The sequence below is a fragment of the Enhydra lutris genome, unplaced genomic scaffold (assembly GCF_002288905.1).
Source record: "Enhydra lutris kenyoni isolate GAN:26980312 unplaced genomic scaffold, ASM228890v2 scaffoldscaffold19, whole genome shotgun sequence".
NCBI lineage: Eukaryota > Metazoa > Chordata > Mammalia > Carnivora > Mustelidae > Enhydra > Enhydra lutris.
The window spans coordinates 13,617,958-13,639,660 of NW_019154103.1; the positions used below are offsets into that span (position 1 = coordinate 13,617,958).

Genomic DNA, 21,703 nt, shown 5'->3' on the forward strand with positions numbered 1-21,703 from the left:
TTATGAAGAGGGGTGCCTGGGTGGCTCAGTTGGTAAGTGTCTGCCTTCGGCTCAGGTCATGATCCCAGGGTCCTGGGATGGAGCCCCCTCATAGGGCTCCCTGCCTCGCGGGAGACCTGCTTCTCCCTCTCCCACTACCCCTGCTTGTGTTCCTGCTCTTACTATCTCTCTCTCTGTCAAATAAATGAAGAAAACCTTAAAAAAAATTATGAAGAATTTCAAGATGGCGATGGCCCAGCCTACAAGAGCAGGGCCCTGTGTAACTGCACAGGTCACATGCCCACAATGCCAGCCCTGCTTTACGATACACAGGCAAGAGAGCTAAAAAGCTTTTAGTGTCTATCCTTGAACAAACTGATCATGGTTACTGAAGTGAGTCATTGTGGTCAGAAAGGTATCTGAACTCTTACCCAAAACCCACGATTTTCCCAAACTTACCACAAGGAAAAGTCCAATAAAAAGTTAAATAAAATATTTTTAATAAAATATTTTTAGTTAATAGGCCCTCTTTCATTTAATGTGAATGACTGAACTGAATCCCCTTTTTGAGCCACTAATGATACTCCCTTTCAATCAACCATCACCAGGCTGCTAAGAACTGACAGAGAAAAGAAATCACACAACTCCAATCACTGATATCCAAATTTCCTCAAGGTTGTCTGACAACCCTGGCCTGTACTCACTCTTTCCTTTCTCATCCCCAATTTCTCACAATGGCTACACCTTCATCATTCTTGGTCCTCTCTCCAGCACCTACTTCCTCACCTTAATACCTATAGAAGCTAAGTTCAATATGAAACACAGAAATCACTAGGTGGTCACATATGTAACTTCTACCGTCTTAACTAGGTCATGGGTCTACCTACAACTCTGTCCTGCTCTGGCCCCCACCTCCTTCCCTTCCTTGAGTAGCTCACCATTGTGGCACCATTTCACCAGTGCCTTTGATCTTTTCTTTCCTGCAAGCATTCCTCCTCAGTAGATAAATAATCTCCAGAGCTTTTCCTTTTAACTCTTTCCTTGATTCTAGGTACAGCAGTATTTCTCTCTCCTCACAGGCTGTTATTTGAAGAAAACACATACTATTTCCACTTCCTCCCTTCCCGTTCACTTTCAACCGGTCTTGCAACCACGCCTCCTTCCCTCAGCCCATTTCCTAATTCCTGGTTCCTCAAATGGAACTGTTTTTTTTCTTGCTGTGAGGCCCAGCATGAACCGTGGCAAACCCCACATGAGGAAATGCTGGTCAACAAGATTCCAAATCATCCATGAATTATTTCATGTAATTGAGGAATATGGGCATAAATTAAATCGTAACAGGTGATTGCAATATTAAATTTTCTATTTTAAAAGGGAAACTCTTCAAACTGGGTCTCTGAATTAGAAAAACAGTCTTGTAATGTTTTTAAAGAGGTGGAGACACTCTCTACATACAAAGGGCAGAGTGTCCTTGCCCTGCTGCAAATGTTTTAGCAGCTGTGGAAACTTTCAACAAAATTTACTTCCAGCAACTGAAAGCGATGTGCGAAAACTGGGCTTTTCATCGTGGAGCCTGAAGCACTTACTGCAGAGACGAAGACTCAGAGGCACAGCTAGGAGCTGTGTAGTCCTCACAGCCCGCCCTATAAACTCTCATGTGGTTTTTCATCCACCGCCACACACCACTGCACCTCTTAAGAAATCATGTATCCTGATTTTGAACTCTTTGCAGGACAGGATGAAATACTGTAAGGGAGTCCAGGTTATACATCACACCTCCTTCTCCTAAAGCATGGGAAAAAGATCCAGTGTGCAAATACGGGCATTCTCCCAGAGCCTCCGGGGGTTAAAGCTTCACACGCATTTAGGATCACGGCCACGGAGCGTGATCTGCAGTATTGTATATACTGCCCTTCCTTAACTGGACAGGGGATTCCTTCTGTTTGAGACACCTACAGTCTCATCTTCACAAACATTTATGCCCAGCGGCTCTAAACCAGTGTATTCTATAGTAAGTGAAACTCAGCCCGTAAGAATTAAAAATTGGCCCAAAGGAGAGGTTTCTTTGGGCAAGGGGTTCCTTCTTCTGGGCAAGATAAAATCTCAATGGGCATTTTATCGTTTAAGAATTCCGTATGCATAGCGATGTATGCATCACTGTGTCTGATAGGAAATGTTGTATTTTTGATCAAGTGCCCACTGTGGATGTGTTGTAGGTAGTACTTGGTTTTATGGAACCTTTAAGAATTTGAGCCACTTAGCGAAGGGGCTCATACACGAATACTGGGTATTAGTAATTCTGATTCCACAAAAGCTCTATTGCTGACATTATTTCATTTAACAAAAGAAGCAGACGTATTTATGAGGGTAGAAAGTTTACTATTCATACATTTTATTAATGAGTTTTATTTTATTTTTTTATATAAATGAGTTTTAAAGTGTTCGATTTAATTCAACACAGGTTGGTTGTGCACTTCCTACGTGTAGGGCATTAATTTATCTCGTGAGTGCAAATGTGGACGCGGCCTAGAGCTCTTGTCCCCAAATATCTGCGCTTGTAATTGCTGAGGCATATTTTCACTGCAGAGTTGAGGGTGTTTTGCTAACTTACGAAAAATGTTCTTTTTTGAGAAAGGAATTAATTACCTCCTGAAGAGCTGGTACACAATGAGGGTTTCAGACTCTAACATTAGTTATTCAGAAAGCACGTGAACCTCCAAGGTGCATCACTCGATGTCACAAAATTAACATCACTTGACTGATGACAGAGTATAAAAAAAGGTATGTACTTTCCCCCTCTCTATGTGGGCAAACAAAATAATACATGCGGAGTTATTTCTCTTAAATATCTGGCAAGGCATGTGATTGATTGTTAGACATCCTTTGACTTGGTTAAGACAAAAACTTAGCCAAATGTTAAAGCATGGGAAACGTTGGTGTAGGCAAAGCGAATCTTCTGATAAAGCTTTAAAGTCACCCCAGCACACAGACACGTTGAAATCTTACCATTCGGTTTTCATGCAGTCTGTATCCCTGCAGCGAGCATTAGCTTTAACCCTTCAGTGCTGCTGTTGGATGTCATGTGTAGGGAGAGGGGCGGAAGCTTTATTCAGAAACAAGCTTCCCTTTGGATGACGATTGTGAGAGAACTGCGGTTCTACTCACGTACCCGGGCTCAGGACGGATATGTGTATATGCTACAGTAAATCCTCCGGCTCATTCAGGAGAGTCCAGCCTTTTACCAGTGCATGTGATTTGTGTGAACCGTGTGTTTAAAGTTGGTGTAAATTCAGGGTGTGTCTCTTCTGCCTGTATACCTTCTGCCTCCGAATGAACTTCTTGAGGCAACTCTTAGATTACCTAAGTTCAGCACCCCTTAGGGTTTGCTTTCTAAACGCACTGCCCGTGGGATGAGATGGCTATTTTATCGGTTTGACTTTCTAGGGCTTTGTAGAGAAAGTCATCACTGAAAGGGTTAAGGGATGTTACTGCAGCAGGTTATCAGCGGACCAGCCATCTACCTTCGGTACTTACAGGAATTTTATGACTCTTGATCATATTATCAAATTCTTCATTAATTTTTTTGTATTTTTCTTCAGTGCGTGGGGTGAGTGCATAAGAGGAGTCGGGATCGGGGCTTTCACAGCCTTTGTTTTCTTTCTTGTTCAAGGCCTGCCAGGTTCAGAGAAATATCAAGAGTAAAAAAAATGAAGGGTGTTCCGAGTACTTACACACAATCTTTGCCTGCTGATCATTAGATCAATATCTTCGTTAATTTTCCTGTACTTGTCCTCAGACTCAGGGCTGTGACCTACTGAATCGTCTGCATCGGGATCTGGGCTGTCACAGCCATTAAGGCCCTTCTTTCTCAACGTCTGAAATACATAATTTGGAAAGTTCAAACCTAGACAGAGGCTGTAAGAGACATTCAGGGGTGTTAGAGAAGTTCAAGCTGTCCAGTATTTCAGGTTGTTATTACATATGGTTTTTTTACATTAGGGTAAAGGAACCACAGAGAAAACCCCCCAGGAGTGATTTCAATAGCGTACCCATTACTAGTTACAAAAAAATAAAAGGGCAATATTCCCTTTACAACAAAATTCAGTCAATGAACAAAGACGGTACAAGGGCTGAAATTTCATGGTACGAAAGTCATATGTGCTTCAAATATCTAACAACAGACACTTACAGAAGAATACAAGTAAGGTGGCAAATTGCAACACCATATTCCCACAGGAAAGTTAGAAGTCAGGGCGTTACACAATGATTTCGGAATTTGCGACTGTGACAAAAGCAGAAATGGAAACAGATCTCTAGTTTGAGTTTAACATGATGGTTGGTGCTCCTGGTGTCCTGGCACCCCTTTTGATGTGCGCGTGACAGCAAAAGGCCGTAAGAGAACCCAGGTGATATTCTTGCAAAGCACCCATTAAGAACATCCAGACACTGTGATCATAACGAGAATCGCCTTTGTCCAGTCTGGTTAGAAGTCTGTACTTGGGAAAATCTGTATCGAGATTGGTAATACTGAGGAGCTATCTGCCTAAACACAGGCTGAAAGAAAAGTCAAAATGGCTGAGCTTAACTTTCCGTAAGCTGAGCAAGGAAGCCAAAGAACACTGAAAATAGGCAACCAAGTCAATAACTACCAAAGTAGCAAAAGTTCCTTCTGCTTCCAGCTGAGTAGGATCACCCTGAGACTGTCTGCTGACACATGAAAGTAAAAAGTCAGTGCCTTTTCCTGAACCTCCTGTCTCCTGAACATAGGACTGGTCTAGTCTCAGCTGTCACAGAAGAATAAACACGAGTGTAACAATGTAACAGAAAAAGTATGAGTCAGGAGTCCTGAGTTTTACTTTCCCTTTTTTTTTGTCTTTTTCTCCCCTTTAACTGATGGTTGTCAAGTTAATTGTACACCATCTGATTTACAGAGATAATGTTATCTTTTAGAGATCATAAAACTTCTGATTAGTCACACGGCTTGCCATGTCAATTATTAATAGACTAGCAACATTTCTGATTTTTCTTGGTACTACCACCGTTTATAAAGGGCTGGGTACCTATGTGTCTCTCATTAATGGAAAGCTCAGCAGAGCTCATCTTTATTAAAGACAGAATTCACGTACAAATAAAGCAAAAGCCGAGATAACACTCCATCTTTAACTCATGCAATTGGGGAAAATAAATAAAACAACATGAGTTAAAAAGGGGGTGTCAGTCTTAACAATTTAAACTCCTTGGCTCTTATCAATGTGTAACAAATGTAACATTTAAAATTAGTTTCTGAGGCATGGAAGATTTTCACTTAAAATCAAACTAAGAGAGCTACCATTTCTAATACATCTATGATACACGGCAGCTCTGTAAATATTTATTAATGTTATAGCGGTATAATATAACAAATAAACATATGGTTACAGCTTATTATGTGGTATAATGTTTGAATATTAAAAATGAATATTTTGACACAAGAGGATAATATATACATTTACAATCTTGGGGAATTTATAATTGGTGGGGCCACCTGTCCCCCTACCATGGATCTATGCCATCATTTTTACCCAGAATAAGTAACTGGGGGGGGTTCTTAAAATAATACTACAAAGAATGTTACAATACTTTACAATAATAATTTTATTCACTAACTTAATTTTCTGTTTTAGGCTGTTTTGTTAGCATTATCTCAACCACAAGAGTATTCTTCCGGGTGATAACTATTTGCCATATTATGATGTGTTTCTGCTTTGATCTCCACATATCCTTGAGAATAATTTCTGAGTGTCTTGCATCATAATCCACATATTTTTCATAAAAATTCACTTATGTAGAGAAAGATGTCAGATCAAGAAATTTACCTGCCTATATTTCTACAAGGCATGATAGGAATATTCTTACATAAACCCTTAATTTAAAGTCTTATCTTATATAACATTAATTTATAGTCTTATCTAGACAGTAGATTTTTCAATGTGCACCCAGATCTTTTAGCCAATAAATCATATTGTAAAAATTATAGTTGTTTTGATGTGCAGATTTTTGACAACAGAACGCAAGGGCTAGGAGAGGCCTATCAACTCTCATTACAATCCATCTGGCACGTACATGTGTGCTAAATATTCTTATGAAGCTTTCAAGGGTAGATACTGTGTTTGGTTTATAAAAATTCAAACATCAATTATAGTTTATTGAAAGATCTCCGCAAATGTTAACTCATTATCTCTCATAAGTCTTCCATGAACATTTTAGGGAAACTACGCCAAGTCTCAAACCAGCGTGGGCAAGCAAGAAGGTCCACACTTCTGGCCTCTTGCCGGGGGCAATATGGGCCACCTTCCCCTGCCCAGGTTTTCCCACACTTGTACAGGGAGGGATGAGGAATAGATCACTCTTACTCACATACAACTACAGCAGCAGGGTGAATGCTGAAATAAATTAAGGTAGAAAAATTTAAAAGTTGGGCTGTGAGAAAGCTTTAAGTATGAAAATATGGCTAAAATATTGATATATCTAGAGGTCAGATTTTAGAGTGGGAATGCTAGTTAGTCAATAAAGCAATTACCAGTTTTTGGATTAAAAAATCATTAAACCGAGAGCTCATTTTGTACCTAAAGAATTATATAAACTGTTAAGCAAACAAAGCAAATGGCATGAAGTCACAAAGGAAACAGCAGTGAGGGGGGCGGGAAACAGTGGCTCATTTTCTCCTTATAAATTCTTCTTGTATCTGACTACATTATCTTTCAATGAAATCACCAGTATTTAAGTAATAAAATATCTCTCACACTGAAATGTATAGTTTTATTTCAAGTTGAACTGTATTATTTTAAAAAAGGGGGTATTTTGAGATATACGAATACAAAACCCAAGGGCAAATTAATAGTGAGTTGCAAATTCCCATAATCCCATAACTAGAACATTGAAAAAATTGTTCAAAAATATTATCCTCAGCTGAAAGCTTGTAGAACACATTTTTGCCAAGAACAGATGATTATGGTAGAAATATAAGGCTCTTGGGGCGCCTGGGTGGCTCAGTGGGTTGGGCCGCTGCCTTCGGCTCAGGTCATGATCTCAGGGTCCTGGGATTGAGTCCCACATCGGGCTCTCTGCTCAGCAGGAAGCCTGCTTCCCTCTCTCTCTCTCTCTGCCTGCCTCTCTGTCTACTTGTGATCTCTCTCTCTGTCAAATAAATAAATAAAAAATAAAATCTTAAAAAAAAAAAAAAAAGAAATATAAGGCTCTGAAGATGGATGTGATGGCATAAACTTAAATACTATCGTGTGCATGTGGAACTCTTATCTTTATTATATTAAAAATCTACAGTTGTTTAAGGATGACAAAGGAATTACTGTTAGATCTGCCAAGTCTGTCTTTATCATAGTGATAAACAGTCAGTATAAATTAAAGGGACTGTTAGGGGGCGCCTGGGTGGCTCAGTGGGTTAAAGCCTCTGCCTTTGGCTGGGATCATGATCCCAGGGTTCTGGGATCGAGCCCCGCGTCAGGCTCTCTGCTCAGCAGGGAGTTTGCTTCTCCCTCTCTCTCTGCCTACTTGTGACCTCTATCAAATAAATAAATAAAATCTTAAAAAAAAAAAAAGGACTGTTAGCTGGATAAATAAAGATTATTCCTTCAGGCCTTTTTCTAGAAAAAAATCAAAATCTCTGCCCCTGGCCTTTGAAAGCTTCTCTGATGTTTTACGAATGTTACTGGTCAGGGAATGCAGGCACTTAAATCATTATTTTTTTGCAGGGGCTGGAAGTCCTGGCTGCATATATTGTAAGTGTCTCTCAGCTGACTGTGTTGTGAAAAGATGGATTCTGTATGTCAAGAGAAGGCAAGAGATCTACTGAAACCAGCTTCTCCTGCTCCATATCTGAAGAAACTCTTCCCTCAGAGAACTCTGTAAATCTTGAGTGAGTCTGTATACCGAATTCAACTTTCCACGTGAGAGTGACACTTTTGGGGTAGATCAATTGATGGCACAGGCTTCTGGGATGTTTTCACAAGGCAGCGATTGTCATGCAGTGAGCTGAGCGCAGCCGTTTCTTAGAGAAGTAATTAGATTGACAGAAGGTGACATACTCCAAACAATAAATGGGAAAGGGAGTCCAGACAGGTAATCCAAAAACCACGTGGACTCTCCCCTCCCAGACATGTGGACATATGGACCCTGCATTACTACATTTGCTCATCAGGAAAACTTGAAATACATATAAACTGACGATGATAGGTGACAGGTGCTTCAAAAATTCTAATGAAATAGATGTAGGGAACAGATTCTATGTCGTTACTGAAAGGAATATAAATGAAAAAGAATGCCACATGGAGCTCTCATTTCTCGTCTTAGGCATTATGTTATCATCTACAAAATCCCTTCTGTATACAATGGTTAAAACTGGTTTCCCTTTCTTATTTCTTGTTAGTAAAAAAAGAAATAACTAAATTTTTGGCCTTTTTTCAATTAAATGAAGCTACATATTTCATGTTACTGCTATTTACATAAAATTAAGCTTCTTTTAGAGAACCACCATCACAGATTAAAGCTTCCAACCATTCAACCTCTTTCCAAGTCGGCAGTCTTAGTCCTCAAGAATATCTATTTTCAGGGTGCTTTGCGTGGCTCAGTTGGTTAAGCCTCTGCCTTTGGCTCAGGTCATGATCCAGGGTCCTGGGTTCAAGCCCTGCATCAGACTCCCCACTCAGCGGGAAGCCTGCTTCTCCCTCTGCCTCTGCCTGCTGCTCCCCATGCTTGTGCGCTCATGTTCTCTCTCTGTCAAATAAATAAATAAAATCTTAAAAAAAAAAAAGAATATTCTCATCATTTCTTTTTCTGTACCTACCCACGGTACAGCAGCAGTTTCAAATTTTTTTTTGCAAAAAACCCATAAACACCATTATTTTTTCTTAAACTCCAAATAATCAATCTTTCTTGCACAGCTAGCATTACCCTTACTTCAGAGGGCTGATGTGTCAAGAACACATGGAAGAATTATCTCTATTAGTTCCATGAATGTCATGTTCGCACAAAAGCCAAGGGAAAAAAAAAGGTCTCAACTTAGAAAAGGTAGTTTCCTTTTCTTTAATACTAAGTCATTTTTTGTGCTTGTCTTTCACAGCTTTATGAAAATAACTGTCTACTCCCAACAAGCTGAATAATCTTTAGAAAGCAGTAAATCGGCATAGGAAAAGGAGATGCCATTGAAATGGATACTGTCTGTTTAAGCGAGGTTTCTGAGAGTATTTTGTAAACATCCTCCCAAGGTTGTGTGCTGCTACCCAGCTGCTGCTTTGGTCCCTCCAGGCTGGGAAGTTGCTGCCCTAGAGAACGACTTCTTTCACTTAAAATATAGTCAGCAAACAATTACCAAAAACCTATTATACACGGATACCGTTTGGTGCAGTCAGGTTTTAGAAAATCAGGCAATGCAAAGTTAAATGAAAAACCCCTGAAATGGCCTATAATTGTATGCAGTTTTTGTGCGTGTGTGTGTATGATTTCTAGCACAGATTACTTAGGCTGGGGGAAGATCAGGTGCCAAGAAATTTCTCCATAGGTTTTAATTACCAAAACTGTAAGGATCATCTGCACTATCTTTCCTGTTCCATAGTTCTCCTTTCTTCTTAATACAGAAATGAAAAGACAACTAAAATACTGCAAATTTACTACAATCGGTAGGTAGATTTTTTTTTTTAAATTTATTTATTTGTCAGAGAGAGTGAGCACAGGCAGACAGAGTGGCAGGCAGAGGCAGAGGGAGAAGCAGGCTCCCCGCTGAGCAAGGATCCCGATGTGGGACTCGATCCCAGGACGCTGGGATCATGACCTGAGCCGAAGGCAGCCGCCTAACCAACTGAGCCACCCAGGCGGCCCCGGTAGGTAGATTTTTAATTAAACAAGCAAATCATATCTAGTACAGACTATAAAAAATTAAATTTTACCCCAAATTATTCATTTGTGGTGAAAATTTTAATAAAAATTGAAAATATAAACCTTAACACTCTATTTCCTCCAGGTTATTATTGCTTATTCTAACCAGATATTAAGTCCTACCAAGGAAAGGCTGGGAAGAGCTGGAGATTCTCATTGTTTCATTTTATTCCTTTCCTCAAAAGATAATCTTAATATTGAACTTGAAATTTTTTTCACTGAACAATTTTTCATCTTTAAATAATGGAAATTAAAGACATTAGTTAAAGATTTGAAGACTTTTAATGTATAGAACATAAAGAAACACCCACACATGTCTTTTAGTAGGAATTATTTCATATCAACATTCAGATGGCGATCTTTCCCAAAATTACAGGTATTCTAATCCTGGACTAGACCACCAAGGATCATCTGGTCCTTCCTCATGTCTTCCAGAGGGGAGGAATAACAGTGCATACACAACTGGCCTTCCATACCTCGTGTCTTTGCTCAAGCTGGACTCCTGAATGAGCCCACCAATATCTCTTTCCTGGACTTAGGACAGTCCTCCTTCAAGGCAGAGCTAATACATCCTCTCCTCTTTGTAGATTTCTCTGATCACTAGGGTGGAATTGATTTCTCCCTCATTCATGTACTCATTTATTGTATACATTTTTTTTCTATTAGAGTGTTTATCACCCATATTACTTATGTGTCTCCCTTGCCAGCTCATGAGGCAAGTAACAAAGCACTTTCCTTCATTCACTTTTGCAATTTCAATATAGAACAGAGCCTGACACACTTGCAAAGTGCTCAACACATGCTTGCTGAATGAACAGAAAACACATTTTTTACTTTAAGTGAGTTTATGCTGAGGTTTCAATACTGGAACAAAGCCATCTGGCTGGTTGGAGGCAGAAATGGTCGTGGGGGTCCAGACCTCATTTGAAATGAGGCAGAAATGGTCTGGGGGTCCAGATATACATTTACTAACGGCAATTTACTTTGTGTCAGGTGTTGTCTGTGGTCCTTTGGATACAAAGATGCATTCCCAGAGATAGGATTAAGAATTTCTGTTGACATGTTTTTTCCCATGAGTGAACTCCTCGAGGTGAGGGATTGTTTACTAGCCATTATGTATGACCAGGACTTAGCACAGGGTCTGGCACATGGCAGAAGCTTAAGAAACGTCTACAGCATTAATGAGAGACTTAATGGATGGACGAGCACAACAGGAAAGAATGCTCAGATGCTAGAGGGAGATAGAGGAGTCTTAGTGTAGTATTTTTGTAACTGTAATTTTTCACCGTTGAATGTTATTGTTTCACATGATGTTAAAACTCAGTTATTATTTTGTTCTTTTTCGGTAACTATTACAAATTGACCATTTTTTGAATGTATCATTTTAAAGTTAGAAAACAATGCAGTATGAAACTGGTTAAAACTCAGGAGATTTAGATCATTGAATACTTAAAAATTGGGGTACTGGTCTAGATAGGGACTGTCAGAAGTAACGAGGCATTCATGAAATCTTTAAGGTCAAAAAGCCATGATCATATAATCTTGGCCATGATGTGAACAGCAGGAAAGAGGGCACAGGATTCAGCACGGAAGAAGGAAAAAGGGAGTGGTATTTTAGGCAGATTGTATAAAGGTAGAAAATGAAAAACAGAAACCTTGTAGTCAAGCGCATGGGGAAACATTTGTGGATGTGAGTCAGATATTATAAATCTGAAATAAGCATGTTTTAAAATTCTTGGTCAAAGTTCATCTTTTTTCCCCATTTTTGGATGCTGGTCTACTGCTCCACTATTCTCCTGGGCTTTGACATTGGTCTTATTCCGGGCCAACCTTAGCCTGGAGGATTCATGGAAAATCAGGGTGATTCTAAGGCCAATCAGATGATTCAGGCTGCCTCAGGATAGGTCAGTGGGTTGATGTTTTTGTTAAGAATTCTTCCACCACACCTCTTCTGGAACCTGGACAGAGCATGCATCATGAGGCTGGCCAGGAACAGGACTGAGATGGGGAAGTTTGGCACACTTAGCCATGAAAACGCTCCCTGACATTCTGAATCCAGGAGAGATCTGAAGTAAAATACTAAGCAGGGAACATTTAATACATAATGATCGAAATGCATGCTAAAATATGCAGTTAATCCTGATACTCTCTATAAAGCAAGCTAAAAAAAAATAAAAGATGAGATAAAAAAATAAAAAGCTGGAATATGAATGATCAAGCTGGAAGTGGGTTTGAGGGATGAATGATGTTAGTGACTTCTTATATAAGGAAGGAAAAGAGAGGACAGAACTAATAAATTAAACAAAGGTTGAGAAAGAAAGGAGAGGAGTAAATTAACAAAGATCACGAAGCAGGATTTTTGAGTCTAAAATATAAAAGTAACTTCACCTACTAACCTTTTTCAACTATAGCATTTTACTTGCAAATAGGTTACAGGGACGGAAAAAGGCAGATTATCGGGAGCACTGATTCTTAAAAATAACACACTGAAGCATCTTTTTAAAACCATGAATGCCTTATTTTAACAAAAGAAGATGTATATGGAAAGGATAGGTTAAATCATTATTTTTGTTTCCACGTGGGCTCTTATCTAGTTGTAAATGCCTTTTTACTGAAGTTGGGTCCGTGCCTGGTCAGTCATGAAGTGGGAATATATTCCCATCATATTCCCACCGCCTGTATTTATCATCGGCTCGGCACTATCATTCTCAGTCACCACGCTTCCTCATTTCGACTGGATTCCCTCGATCTCTTCTCATTTATTTTCTTGACTGTAACCTATCCCCTTACCCATCCCCCTCCCATCTTTCCTTTCCTAGCTAACATCACATCATACCCTAGCTGTTCAAGCCGGAAACCCAGAAGTCACCCTTGACTCCACCATCTCTTGACTCTCTTACAATTTCTTTTTTATTTGTCCCCCACCCTTAATCTGTTTGCCTTCTGATTTCACCTTCCAGCCGGTCATCCTTCCCACTTTCAGCAGGGTCTCATTACCACGCAAATCTAATTTTATCACTGTTCTCCATATAAACGCGGGTGGCTCCCTGTGGCCACAACCACTAGTTTTCTTTCCCCAGCCTCATCCCCTCCCTTCTCTCCCAGCACTCCGGGTTTCATCAGGGGGGAAATTCCTACCATTTCCCAAGTCGGGTAGGTCCTGCACCAACGCTGTTTTGGTATATGTCATTCATTCCTGTCTAGAAGATTGTGTTTGCCCTGCTCTCCACTACACAAACCTTAGTCATCCCAGGTTACCTCTTACCCAATGCCAACACTTGCTCCATGAAGCTCTTTCCATGCTCTTCTGGGCACTTAAGGATTCCCTTCTCTATCTGTGACTCTTTTTGTGTGTTTAATAACAGGTGGTATATTTTATTCCAATTTCATCTTCTCACATGTCGGCTTCACTACTAGACCGTGAGCTCTGTAAGGACTGGGTATCTCTGGTTCTTGCAACAGGGACGGATTAATACACGTGGGCTTAATAAAGGTTCTCAGTTCTCATTAACCCTTCCCTGGATCAATGAATAAGCAAACAAATTTGACAGTCATACTTTCTAACACTGAGAGACTCACTGAAATGAGTTGGGTGGTCTCCTAAGATGACAGCATTATTTATTTGTTTTAATAAGATTAAGTAAACAAATTCAAGGAACAGAAGTTCTGGTAAGTTAAAGCAAGCTTCTAGGATCACTTTGTGGTTGTGACAACAGAATATCCCTGCACGAGTGGACTCAGAGGAGGTGATACAGACTATTTTACCCAGGCTACAAATGGTTGTTTTTTTTTGTGTGTTTACAATTGCCCAGAGACCTGGGTGTGAGGGGCCGTTCCCTTCCAGGTCCCGAGTCTTCTGGGACTGTCCCTGCTCTCACTTACCACCAGAAGGACACAAACATGTTGAAAAAATAATGCAAGGGGATGCTTTTGCGCATTCTCTTCTCTGTTTCTAGGTTTTCCTTCAGAAACAAAGGCGTCACCTTTGATGTCATTTGAAGAATCTGTTAGTTGGGATCTATGGTTTATCATAGTTTATCTAAAAAGCAGAGTGTACACAGAGCCTCCAGTAAGGGAACAAAATAAGATGCGAGGTTCACGATTGACTGACTCATGCCATGACAATTTTGAGCATACCTGAGAATTGTACTTGAGCCACCCAAATCCTCCTCTCTGAGACAGCCAGGGACACCCAGGTGAAGGTTAAACTGCTTCCTTTCCTAAGACCTCTCTGCTACCCCGGGGCCTCTTCCAGGCTGCAGAGAAGGAACGAGCTCCGGTGGCCGCCTTGACCCTAGTATCCCTTCTCTCCTGGGCTGGCCTTTGGACGGATGGGGAAACCCTCTCTTTGTTATTTGCTCCAGGTGATTTTGCTTATTTGATAGTGATTGGACACCAAAGAGGGGAGAGGGCCTCTTCTTTGCCTTCAGGCCGGTATACTGTGAGTAGTACGCCCTGTGAAAACTAGCCTCTGGGCTAATTCTGAGCGTTTTGCCTGAGCCTGAGCCTGAACCATCCGATTGAGTGGTATTGACAACTGTGTTAGCGCACGCTGCTCAATACCCATATTCCTCTGACATGGCAACCTGAGGTATCAGGGCGTCAGAGCATCGCTGGGATCATGTGAGAACAAAACGGACACCACAGCTACTGTAGCTGCATTAGAATCAACCTCCACAAGAGCAGAAACTGTCTTTTTCACCTCTGTTACCTGCAGGAACTTGAACGTGCCCGCCGCACCGGTGATACCCACCAGATATTGCTGTTGCTGATAAAAGAATAATGGAATCCACGGCTGCAGTGACAGTGGTTCTTATTTAAGACGGAATCACCGTGCAAGCTGAAAACACCCAGGGGGCATTTGCTAGATTTGTGCTCAGAGTTTACACTGCTTCTGCCCCTACAAACCCACTCTCTCTAGCCCCACCTTCTCCCAGCTTCACACACAAATTTAAATTATAAAAGGAAAGAATCCTGTGGACTAGAGAGGTAAGAGAATTAATGTCTCTCTTTTGTGCTTCTCCGGGAACTTTGTAATTAACATTTATTTCATAATGTTGCTCTCTGTATTATTGCTTTTGTCTCATTTTCTAGATTATAAGATCCCTTTAGACTAGACCTATCTCTTGAAAGCTTCCCATCCTTAGCAACTAGTGCGGTATCTGTCAGAACATTGCAACAAACTTGTTGGCTCTTCTGGACAGCCAAGGAGAGCCTGATGACATATAATAAGGAGTCTCAGAGATCATAAGCCAAAGTTAGTGGGGATCCAAGCTTTCCTTTTTCTTTATCACCGAACCTTTTCTTTTTTCAACGTGAGTAATGTTTGGTAGGTCTGCCAATGACTAGCAACCCAGGTCTCTAGTCTTACTACTTGTCTCTTTTAATGTAAAATCCCCTGGGATCTGGTTAATGCAGTATTAGTATTTCTATTTCGTTGGCTGATACATTGGAAAACTTTCTGTTTCATAAAGAGTGACCAAGATATAATGGGTGAGATGGTCCCTGACGAGGGGTTGGGCCAGTTAGACCAGTAGATGGAAGAACACTACAGGGCTCTATTAGACCTGGTGTATGAACAGGAAGCCAGGCCAGCAATCCTGGCTGGAAGTTAGTATCTGGGAAAGAAAGACTTCTAGGTTCGGAGGGTTGTCCTAGAGGTAGAGTCTGTTGTACTGGATGTTAGGTTCATCGGATGTGGTCAGTTGGTCAGGGAAGATACGTCTATCCACACTCAGAACAGGCAATGAGAAAGTCCCTTACATCACATCTCCAAAATGCACAGCAGGACACTTACAATGCCCTTTGCTTTCTTTTCTGCAAATAAGTTTATACTGGTGATATGTTTTATCTCTTCCCCCACATTAAAAATTATTTTCAGTGAAGGACAGGGTCCAATCTATTTATCGTCTACGGCCTGTATGTTATTACCACAAATCTTACATGTGAATTGTTAGTAAGTTGTGGATTTTATGCTCAGTTGTATTGGGTAGGTGTCCTGTGGAAGAAAGTCTGTTACAACTCTACCTTTTTTTTTTTTTTTAAGATTTTATTTATTTATTTGACAGACAGAAATCACAAGCAGGCAGAGAGGCAGGCAGAGAGAGAGAGAGAGGGGGAAGCAGGCTCCCTGCTAAGCAGAGAGCCTGATGCAGGACTCCATCCCAGGACCCTGGGATCATGACCTGAGCCAAAGGCAGAGGGTTAACCCACTGAGCCACCCAGGGGCCCCACAACTCTACATTTTAATAATCAAGGAGCATCAGGTAAATAAAAGGTGCTTAAAAATAAAAGGGCTTCAAATTCCTTAGGCAGTTGCTCAGTTTCAGTTCTCCATTTGAGACGTTTGCTATATTTACAGAGCGCATGGACACTACTCCAGTCATTGTCTGCAGTCAGACTAGCCCTTCTTGTGATCTTTTTTTTTTTTTTTTAAAGATTTTATTTATTTATTTGTCAGAGAGAGAGAGGGAGAGAGAGCAAGCACAGGCAGACAGAATGGCAGGCAGAGGCAGAGGGAGAAGCAGGCTCCCTGATGAGCAAGGAGCCCGATGTGGGACTCGATTCCAGGACGCTGGGATCATGACCCGAGCCGAAGGCAGCTGCTTAACCAACTGAGCCACCCAGGCGTCCCAGCCTTCTTGTGATCTTAACACAGCTGTGCTCTCTGTAGGGCGATTGTGTGCCTGCCTTAGTCTCCACGTGACTGAGCACCTTGGGGCAGGGGCCATGCCTTCGACCTATGCCTCGGACTAAGGAGAGCAAAGGCCCTCAGAATTTCATAAATTAATGGGAATTTGGGGCTCATTAATCAAAGAGCCACTATTTGCTTTCCTAGCAATGTAGTTGTTTCCAGCCGGTACCAGAAACATAACCAGAGCACCTATAGGACAAATATCAAAAGTACCAGTAGCATTTTAGCAGTAGGACCCTTTCCTTGACTTGTCACAGGGACTTTCACTCAGGTTTCCTGACTTACTCGTTATTACGGGTTGCTGTCTCCTAACTCACAATGGAGGTTCTACTATTTTATAATATTGATATAAAGGGTCTGTTCTCACTGAAGATGAAAACAGACTTTGCTCCAAAGAAGACATAGAGATGGTCCACAGACACTTGGAAAGATGCTTAACGTCACTCATCGCCAGGAAAATGCAAATTAAAGCCACAATCGGATATCATCTCACACCTGTCAGAATGACTAAAATAAAAAACACAAGTAACAATAAGTGTTGGCAAGAATATGGGGAAAAAGGAATCCCTATGCACTACTGGTGGGAATGCAAACCAGTGCAGCCACTGTGGAAAACAGTATGGAGGTTCCTCAAAAAGTTAAAAATAGAACTACCATACGTTTCAGGAATCCCACCACTGGGTATCTATACAAAGTAAACAAAAACATTAATTTGAAAAGATACCGGTACCCATATGTTTACTGCAGCATTGATTACAATAGCCAAATTATAGAAGTAGCCCATGTCCACTGATAGATGAACAGATAAAGAAGATGTGGTCTCTCTATGTATATGATAGAATATTACTCAGCCATAAATAAATGTTGTTGCCATTTGCAACAACACAGATGGATATAGAGTATATAACGTTAAGTGAAATAAGTCAGTCAAAGAAAGATAAATCCCATGTGATCTCACTCACATGTGGAATTTGAGAAACAAAATAATAAACAAGGAAAAAAAGAAAAAACCCAAAAAACACTCTTAACTATAAAGAACAAACTGATAGTTACCAGAGGGGAGGTGAGTGGGAGAGTAGGTAAAACAGGTGATGGGGATTAAGAGTATGATTATATTAAAATAAAAAGAGTACACTTACCATGATGAGCACTGAGTAATGTATAGAATTGTTGAGTCACTATATTGTCCTAATATACTGAAACTAACTGAAACTAATATAACACTGGATTTTTTTGGGGAAGATTTTATTTATTTGACAGAGAGAGAGACAGTGAGAGATGGAATACAAGCTGGGGGAGTAGAAGAGGGAGAAACAGGCTTCTCAAAGAGCATGGAGCTGGATGGGTGGGGGGGTTCAATCCCAGGACCCCGGGATCATGACTTGAGCCAGAGGCAGACACTTAAAGACCGACCCACCCAGGTGCCCCAACACTGTGTGGTAACTATGCTAGAATTAAAAAGAATAAAGGGTCCTTTTTCATTAGCATAGGCAATAATGAATTGAGTATAGTCATTAAAAATAAATAGGACAAAAATTTCTACAAAAAAGATTCTGGAGGCACCTCGGTGGCTCAGTGGGTTAAAGCCTCTGCCTTCAGCTCAGGTCATGATCCCAGGGTCCTGGGATGGAGCCCTGCATCAGGCTCTCTGCTCAGCAGGGAGCCTGCTTCCTCCTCTCTCTGCCTGCCTCTCTGCCTACTTGTGATCTCTGTCTGTCAAATAAATAAAATCTTTAAAAAAAAAGATTCTGAAAATACCTAATATGCAGTCCATTATAGCAAATAGGGATCTTTCTTCCTAGATGAAATACTTTGAAAGAAAATGTAATTCATAAACAATGTTTTGGAAAGGCTAGTATTATCAATATCAAATGCTGATGAAAGCCTACACAGGCTAATCTTCCTCATTATTTTATATGTAGGTTTAAATTTTTCTAAATTTATGTTTCCGAATTAATTTAACCAATAATTAAAATCAAACTCATTTCAAGTTATTTTCCTTATGCTATGAGTGTTATCCATATATGAATCCATGGTCCCAAAATCTTAGAGCAACTCGTTCACAAAATCGCATTTCCCATGCCTTCATAGATTATACAGATAAGTAACATTCTTAGGTTTTGCATTCAGTCACTTTGGATTTCATATGATGCTATAAAAGCTAGAGAGAGCACTAGGAAATTAAAAACAAAGTTATGGAGAGTACATGCTTAATAAAAGTAAGGACAAGAAGGAGAGAGAGAAAGGATAAAATGATGATAGATGATGGATAGTTATAGATGAATGGATATGGGGAGGGAGGAAGGGAATGAGAATGAGGGAGGGAAGCTGAGAGTTTGATGAAGGACAGAGGGAAAAAATAATCCAGTGAGCACATCAATTGATCCCCCAGCAGGTAAGCTGGCCTCTCTTCATGCCTGCACTCAGCACTTTATGACCTAACATAAAGCTTTACCACAGGCCATCGGCAATCTTGCTCATCCCAATATCCACTCCTGGCAGCGGCTGGACACCTGTTGTCTAACTCAGTGGGCCAAGCGGCGTCTGCCAGCCCCACAGACCGCTCTGTCCTTTGGCCTGGGACAGCCTTCTCTGGAGAGTCTCTGCAGCTTTGGCCCCTCATCCCCGTGGCATTACCTGCTTTTGTAATCATGTAGGCTTTAATAATGTCAGGCGTTATTATGGAAAAGTACTGCCACCTGATTTTTAAGTTTGGTATTTCAATTTCCATACCTTATGAATTCTCAGGGATTTTGTTAGTTCAGTGGTGAACTTAGATTTTTCATTTGCGCAATAATTTCTTCCATATTATTCATTAGGTAATTATAAAAACAGCATTTCCCCTTCTATGGCATGAAAAGGAAATTAAGCCAGTCTTCCCACACTACCAAAATATTAATTTTCCCCTTAACTGAATCTGTTTCTCAGCAAGTAACACCTCCCATTAATGGAGCATTTCCTATGTGCCAGGGACTGAGCCTGCAGCTTTGCATGGATCTCTTTTTAGATCCTCGTAACTACTCTTCTCCATGACCGCCACAGATGAAGAAAAGTAGGCGCAAGGTGGTGCAAGCACTTGCTAAAGTCCACAAAGTTAGTCAGCGGTAGAACCGAGTTAATGAACTCATCATATACAAGCCTCCTGGGTTTCGTTTGTCAGTTATTCCCCTATTCTGCCTCTGCAAGTCATCCGATTACAAAGATAGCCTAAGTTATGCCAGTGTTTTCTTTGAATACTCTGTTCTCAGATGAAATTGGTGAAATGTTGACAAATCTTATTTTTCTCATAAAGGGATATATTTGTAATAGGATTCGCTTTTTTTTTTTTTTAATGATTTTATTTGAGAGAGAGAGAGAGAGCATGAGAGGAGAGAGAGATCAGCAGGAGAAGCAGACTCCCCGCCGAGCAGGGAGTCTGATGTGGGACTCGATCCCAGGACTCCAGGATCATGACCTGAGCCGAAGGCAGTTGCTTAACCAACTGAGCCACCCTGGCGCCCCCACTTTTTTTTTTTTTTTAAGATTTATTTATTTGACAGAGAGAGAGCCGTGAGGGAAGAAACACAAGCAGGGGGAGGAAGTAGGAGAGGGAGAAGCAGGCTCCCTGTGGAGCAGGGAGCCCGGATGTGGGGCTCGTGGGGCTCGATCAAAGGACCCTGGGATCATGACCTGAGCTGAAGGCAGATGCTTAAGGACTGAGCCACCCCAGCGCCCCAGGATTCACTTTCTGATGAGTAATTTTATCTAAAATGTTTTTTCTGTTGTGTTATTGCAATAGCCACTGAAGAGAGGGGAAGGCCCCTTCCATAATATGTACGTTGTAGCAACCTAGTTAGAATGAAGTGTAGGTTGTTGAAAACCTAAGGCAAAGAAAGGCGGTTTAATTTTTTCCAGTCCTACATTTTTAGGACCAGGAAGGAGGTCCTTTGCAATAGCATTTAGGCTGTATCTGCCTGGGTAAAATGAAGTGTAGGTTTGTCCCAATTATTGAAATAATACTAGCAAGAACTTTAAGTCTCTGTTAGTAAGAGGAAATGTTTGTTTATTTATTTTGGTGCCTATATTCCTCAGATTCCCAAACTAACCGCCCAGCTCTTCCCTTCAATTTGCTTGTATAGATAAGGGATGCCAAAGCTGGCAACATTTTGGCTGGGGTTGTAGGGGTAGGTAGGGGAAAAGAGAAGAAATACATGCTCCTATGGAGGGACTACTGTTTCCCTCTGGCCAATACTATGGGATTATGAAGAAATTGTGTATGAGCTATAAAAATTCTCCTTTTAAAAGGTAGGTACAGAAGCTCTTCCCTTTCTTTGGTTTTCAAAATGATATGGATAATAATACTGTGTTACTTTATAGCCCAGAAGGGAGAAAAAGTGAAGGAAATGACTGTAATAGTTCCCAGTTTTTTTCAACAGTTACGAAGAAGACATAGCAAGATGGGATCTTCTTAAGTGAAAATTTCCCAAAGTCCCAAGGAAAAGGGAAAAACTGCAGGAGAGCTTCAAGAACCGCAAGACTTGGGTTTTTGCATCTTGTCAGAAAATCCACACTGTTAGTAAAAGCTGAGGGAAGGCCTGGCACAAACCTGACTCAGCAGAGAAATGCCACCCACAGTCAGCGACGCGGCTTCCGCAGTGGCTGAGCTGCCCTGTTTTCTCTGGAGGCTTCCCCAGCCTGGCCAATGCATGAATCTCTTAGATGGGAAACTGAGTTTTTTGAAAATTGAAATTAAACAAAGTTGTATAACATTTTAAAAGAAGTTTACAATTATGACACTTGGTTTTTTACATGGCTTTAAAGTCAATTTTCTGTTGAATAAATAACATTAACCACACATTAACCAGCTAATAGTTTTAAAATGCCCCAAACAGCCATCACCATCATTCTGAATAGAATCCCACTTCTTGGGCGCCTGGGTGGCTCAGTGGGTTAAGCCGCTGCCTTCGGCTCAGGTCATGATCTCAGGGTCCTGGGATCGAGTCCCACATCGGGCTCTCTGCTCAGCAAGAAGCCTGCTTCCTCCTCTCTCTCTCTCTCTCTGCCTGCCTCTCCATCTACTTGTGATCTCTCTCTGTCAAATAAATAAATAAAATCTTTAAAAAA

General features: G+C 40.9%; 1 protein-coding gene across 9 annotated transcripts in view; it reads right to left on the reverse strand.

Annotated features, from left to right (window-relative positions):
• Positions 1-21,703, reverse strand: part of LOC111148445 (myocyte enhancer factor 2C) — a 103,598-nt gene that overhangs the window by 39,426 nt on the left and 42,469 nt on the right. For 2 of the 9 annotated variants that reach the window (XM_022504991.1, XM_022504990.1), the window contains 2 exons: positions 3,795-3,854; positions 3,514-3,651 (listed from right to left, as the gene is read on the reverse strand). The exons of 2 other annotated variants lie outside the window; for them this stretch is intronic. In XM_022504991.1, coding sequence (XP_022360699.1) covers positions 3,514-3,651; positions 3,795-3,854 — 198 coding nt within the window. Of the gene's footprint in view, positions 1-3,489; positions 3,652-3,710; positions 3,855-21,703 lie in introns of all 9 variants that reach the window. 5 more of the 9 variants (XM_022504995.1, XM_022504993.1, XM_022504992.1 and 2 more) reach the window with 3 other exon arrangements.